This window comes from Oncorhynchus kisutch, unplaced genomic scaffold (genome assembly GCF_002021735.2).
Source record: "Oncorhynchus kisutch isolate 150728-3 unplaced genomic scaffold, Okis_V2 Okis01b-Okis20b_hom, whole genome shotgun sequence".
Lineage (NCBI taxonomy): Eukaryota > Metazoa > Chordata > Actinopteri > Salmoniformes > Salmonidae > Oncorhynchus > Oncorhynchus kisutch.
The window spans coordinates 11,222,163-11,227,725 of record NW_022261978.1 but is presented as its reverse complement, the minus strand read 5'-3'; the positions used below and the strand labels follow the sequence as shown (position 1 = coordinate 11,227,725).

The 5,563-nt window shown below is 43.9% G+C and overlaps 1 protein-coding gene across 1 annotated transcript; it reads left to right on the top strand.

Moving 5' to 3' along the window:
* Nucleotides 1–1,433: 1,433 nt before the first annotated feature.
* Nucleotides 1,434–3,330, top strand: LOC116358951 (proline-, glutamic acid- and leucine-rich protein 1-like). The gene is made up of 2 exons (XM_031811402.1): nt 1,434–2,739; nt 3,124–3,330. Exons 1-2 carry the CDS (start codon nt 2,439–2,441, stop codon nt 3,240–3,242), a joined length of 420 nt encoding a protein of 139 aa, XP_031667262.1. The 5' UTR covers nt 1,434–2,438; the 3' UTR covers nt 3,243–3,330.
* Nucleotides 3,331–5,563: the final 2,233 nt, after the last annotated feature.

Genomic DNA, 5,563 nt, shown 5'->3' with positions numbered 1-5,563 from the left:
CAGGTACAGCTAGGTACAGCTAGGTACAGCCAGGTACAGCTAGGTACAGCCAGGTACAGCCAGGTACAGCCAGTTACAGCCAGGTACAGCCAGGTACAGCTAGGTACAGCCAGGTACAGCTAGGTACAGCTAGGTACAGCCAGGTACACAACTCCATGTGTTGCCACCATCATGTATCCTACCATGACTATATCCAACCCATCTCCATGTGTTGTCACTATCATGTATCCTACCATGACTATATCCAACCCAACTCCATGTGTTGTCTCTATCATGTATCCTACCATGACTATATCCAACCCACCTCCATGTGTTGTCACTATCATGTATCCTACCATGACTATATCCAACCCAGCTCCATGTGTTGTCTCTATCATGTATCCTACTTGCCTGAAGCTTTGATCCAGTGGAAGAAGTATTGAGGAGCGGGAGGTTAAAGGTCAGTAAAGTCCTATTAAATCATTTTATTTTTATTTATTTTTTATTCCGTAGTTTTTTCTTTTCTCTAATTTCATTTTCTTTGTTTAGTTTTTCCAGGTTTCTGTCCTGGTTTTCCTGTTTCCTGTTTTTCTACCAAAATGTTTTCATTTTTGGATGTAGATACCCTTTCATTCAAGTGGCACCAGCAAGAGCCTTGCTTGGTTAGTGGTGTCTCTGTAGCACACAAGAGCCTTGCTTGGTTAGTGGTGTCTCTGTAGCACACAAGAGCCTTGCTTGGTTAGTGGTGTCTCTGTAGCACACAAGAGCCTTGCTTGGTTAGTGGTGTCTCTGTAGCACACATGTGATTGCAGAGTCTGCTGAACAAATCACAACTGGATTGATGCAAATAATCATGATATCATTCTGCCAGGGAGGAACAGACTGCTTTGTTGTTAACATTTAATTGACAAGGTTTGTGGGAAAGCCTTTTCATCAACCAGAAGATAGTTGTCATTAGCATCATCGCTAACAGCTACACATAGTGGTAGACTGCACTCAGACACTACACACCGTCATTGGCTCCCGAGTGGCGCAGACACTGCATCTCAGTGCTAGAAGCGTCACTACAGACCCTGGTTTGATCCTGGGCTGTATCACAACCGGCCGTGATTGGGAGTCCCATGGGGCGGCACACAATTGGCCCAGCATCGTCCGGGTTAGGGTTTGGCCGGGGTAGGGCGTCAATGTAAATAAGAATTTATTCTTAACTGACTTGCCTAGTTAAATAAAGGTAAAAAAATAAAAAAAATAAAAACAGCTACTCATAGTGGATCATTAGCATCATCGCTAACAGCTACACATAGTGGATCATTAGCATCATCGCTAACAGCTACACATAGTGGATCATTAGCATCATCGCTAACAGCTACACATAGTGGATCATTAGCATCATCGCTAACAGCTACACATAGTGGATCATTAGCATCATCGCTAACAGCTACACATAGTGGATCATTAGCATCATCGCTAACAGCTACACATAGTGGATCATTAGCATCATCGCTAACAGCTACACATAGTGGATCATTAGCATCATCGCTAACAGCTACACATAGTGGATCATTAGCATCATCTCGAACAGCTACATATAGTGGTAGACAAATGCAGTCAGACGGCATTTCTGGGCTGTTTCCTCTTCAGAACGTGAAGGAAACTACAAATCACTGAGGTGAATTTAACAACGACTTGCAGATAGTGGGTTCAGAATAACTGATGAGAAAAAATGAATACAAACTATTCCACCACCATAAAGGGCACTTCAGAGACAGGAAGGACAAAGGGGCATCTTTCTCTACACAGGTAGAGTCCTATCTGTCCATGTTGCCTTTTGCAAAGCGGGCACTGCTTCATGTGGAAACAGCAACACTCACCTAAATAGCCCATATGCCACTGGGTGAGAGAAGTGTTCACTGTATTTGAGCAGCATTATGTGAGGTGTTATTATGTGTTGTTAGCGATGAGCCTTGGTCAATTTAGCTCGAATATGCCACCCTCGTCAATCTGTCACCTAATCCTACCTAATGAGCAGGCCAAACCTGGAGGAAAGTATTGGCTGTTAGAAGTAAGAGAAAACAACATTGGTTGTTTTGTAATTACTACTTATGTTGTTGCTTGCCAGAATAAACATTGTAATTAATACTTTTCCAATCTGCGTTATCCACTTCAGTCAGCAGGAGGCGGTGTGAGTCTTTCACGTGATGCTTCTTGCGTGACGTATATTCTAGTGGACGGAACTGGAAGCGTCCTCAACAGCGACAAAGGGCTTCTGATTCACCCACCGCGGTGGTTTGCTAGCGAACGTAAAACATTGATGCTCTTTAGACCAATCGTGTGTATGTTACTCTTGGTGTTTAGAACATAATTATGTTTACGTATCTACTAGTTCATTTAAACGTGATTTGCTTGTTAAATTAGCAAATGTGTTAAATTGATACTGCACTAGGCTAATCGCTCGGAACATGAGCTCACTAAGCTCGACGGAGAAAGAAGCTCTGGTGAAAGGAGAGGAAGAGGCTTTCAGGATGAAAAGGGAGGAAGAGGAGGCTATCACATTGAAAGAAGAAGAGGATGATATTACAGTTAAAGAGGAAGATGGGAAAGAGGTTGTCAGAGTGGAAGAAGAGGAGGTAGAAGCTTTCGGAATCAAAAAGGAGGAAGATGCCATAACATTGAAAGAAGAGGAAGAACCTTTTGGAGTAAAAGAGGAAGAGGAGGATATCTCAATAAAAGAGGAAGAGACTGAAGTTCCGATTTCCACCAGTGAGTACTGTCTTAAAAACACAAACTACCCAGTTCTTGAACTAATGTGTGGTTTTAAAGGGCCATTCTACTGAAGATGTACTCTTGAATATGTACTTCAGTTCTGTAGGAATTGTTTAAGGCGCAATCTGCCATTGGTACATATGTTATGGGATTTCGATGTATTGAATTCTCCATGTCGTCTATATTAAAGTTCCCATCATCTAATATAACAGGCTTTTAAAGTTCAATGCATAATTTCTACTTAAAATAATAAAGGGACGCAAAAGCCACCCATTTTGTTGATTGATTATTTTAGATATGTATTCATTCCTCTTGTAAGACTCTGTAATTGCAATAGAAGCTCATAAGTTCACCATCTGTTTGATATTCTCATTCATACAGGAGAGAGACATGACTGTCCTGGATCCTCTGGGGAGCCTCAACAACATCCTGATGCTGATGAGGCAGAGAAGAGTCTCTCCAGATCAGAACACCAGATGGTACAGCTTGGTCTGGTCTAGCATACAGCTTACTCTCAGGGTCTGGTCTGGGCTTCTGTAAAGCACTTTATGACAACAGTGACATCAACATCCATCATGATATGTCTGTGTCCCCTCTTTATCGTTACCAGGACAAAGCTAGCCCTTCCTCCCTCCCGGAGTCCCTGTATCGTGCCTCTCCCGGTAGCACCTTACTGCTGGGTATGAAAAGGTTGTCTGTGCTGCTGGTGGACTGCAGGAAAACAACGGAGCTGACTGGAACTGTGAGAGGAGGAGAAGAGAAGGAAGGATCAGATTTGACTCATCAAAGTAAGTGCTGTAATTGAGTTTGAACAAATAAAATAGATCTGCCCACTGGTATCTGTTCCCAGTAGGGCTGTCCCCGACTAATACAAATACAATAGATCTGCCCACTGGTATCTGTTCCCACTAGGGCTCTCCCCGACTAATACAAATACAATAGATCTGCCCACTGGTATCTGTTCCCAGTAGGGCTGTCCCCAACTAATACAAATACAATAGATCTGCCCACTGGTATCTGTTCCCAGTAGGGCTGTCCCCAACTAATACAAATACAATAGATCTGCCCACTGGTATCTGTTCCCAGTAGGGCTGTCCCCGACTAATACAAATACAATAGATCTGCCCACTGGTATCTGTAACCAGTAGGGCTGTCCCCGACTAATACAAATACAATAGATCTGCCCACTGGTATCTGTTCCCAGTAGGGCTGGTATCTGTTCCCATTAGGGCTGGTATCTGTTCCCAGTAGGTCCCCGACTAATACAAATACAGCTTTGCAGACTCTTGGCATTCTCTCAACCAGCTTCACCTGGAATTATTTTCCAACAGTCTTCAAACCAAACTTTATTTACCACATGCGCTGAATACAGCAAGTGTAGACTTTACAGTGAAATGCTTTACTTAACCAACAGTGCAGTTCAATGTAAATTGTCCAGTGGGGATTTTTATGAATTGTTCAGCAGTCTAATGGCTTTGAGGTAGAAGCTGTTGAAGAGCCTCTTGGTCCTAGACTTGGCGCTCCGGTACCGCTTGCCGTGGGGTAGCAAAGAAAACAGTCTATAACTTGGGTGAGTCTCAGACAATTTTAGGAGGAGTTCCCACATATGCTGGGCGCTTTTCCTTCGCTCTGCCGTCCAACTTATCCAAAACCATCTCAATTGGGTTGAGGTCGGTTGATTTGTGGAGGCCAGGTCATCTGATCCAGCACTCTCCAAAAATCTCATCAGACCAAAGGACAAATTTCCAGCTGTCTAATGTCCATGGGTCGTGTTTCTTGGCCCAAGCAAGTCTCTTCTTCTTATTGGTGTCCTTTAGTAGTGGTTTCTGTGCAGCAATTCAACCATGAACACCTGATTCACGCAGTCTCTTCTGAACAGTTGATGTTGAGATGTCTGCCTGTTACTGGAATTCTGTGAAGCGTTTATTTGGGCTGCAATCTGAGGTGCCGTTAACTCGTTCTTAAGAGCAGGGATAACTGTGTCTTCCTGTCCTGTGGCGGTCCTCATGAGAGACAGACAAGCTGAGGTGCCGTTAACTCGTCCTCTGCAGCAGGGATAACTGGGTCTTCCTGTCCTGTGGCGGTCCTCATGAGAGTCAGACAATTTGAGGTGCCGTTAACTCGTCCTCTGCAGCAGGGATAACTGGGTCTTCCTGTCCTGTGGCGGTCCTCATGAGAGTCAGACAATTTGAGGTGCCGTTAACTCGTCCTCTGCAGCAGGGATAACTGGGTCTTCCTGTCCTGTGGCGGTCCTCATGAGAGACAGACAATCTGAGGTGTCGTTAACTCGTCCTCTGCAGCAGGGATAACTGGGTCTTCCTGTCCTGTGGCGGTCCTCATGAGAGACAGACAATCTGAGGTGCCGTTAACTCGTCCTCTGCAGCAGGGATAACTGGGTCTTCCTGTCCTGTGGTGGTCCTCATGAGAGACAGACAATCTGAGGTGCCATTAACTCGTCCTCTGCAGCAGGGATAACTGGGTCTTCCTGTCCTGTGGCGGTCCTCATGAGAGACAGTTTCATCACATCTTCTCTATACCAACTCTACCTTGTCATAACACAACTGATTGGCTCAAATGCAATAAGAAGGAAAGAAATTAACTTTTAACAAGGCACATCTGTTAATTGAAATGATTTCTAGGTGACTACCTCGTGAAGCTGGTTGAGAGAATGCCAAGAGTGTACAGAGCTGTCATCAAGGCAAAGGGTGGATAATTTGAAGAATCTCAAATATAAAATACATTTTGATTTTATTTAACACTTTTAACACTTTTTTTTTATTACTACATGATTCCATATGTGTTATTTGATAGTGGATGTCTT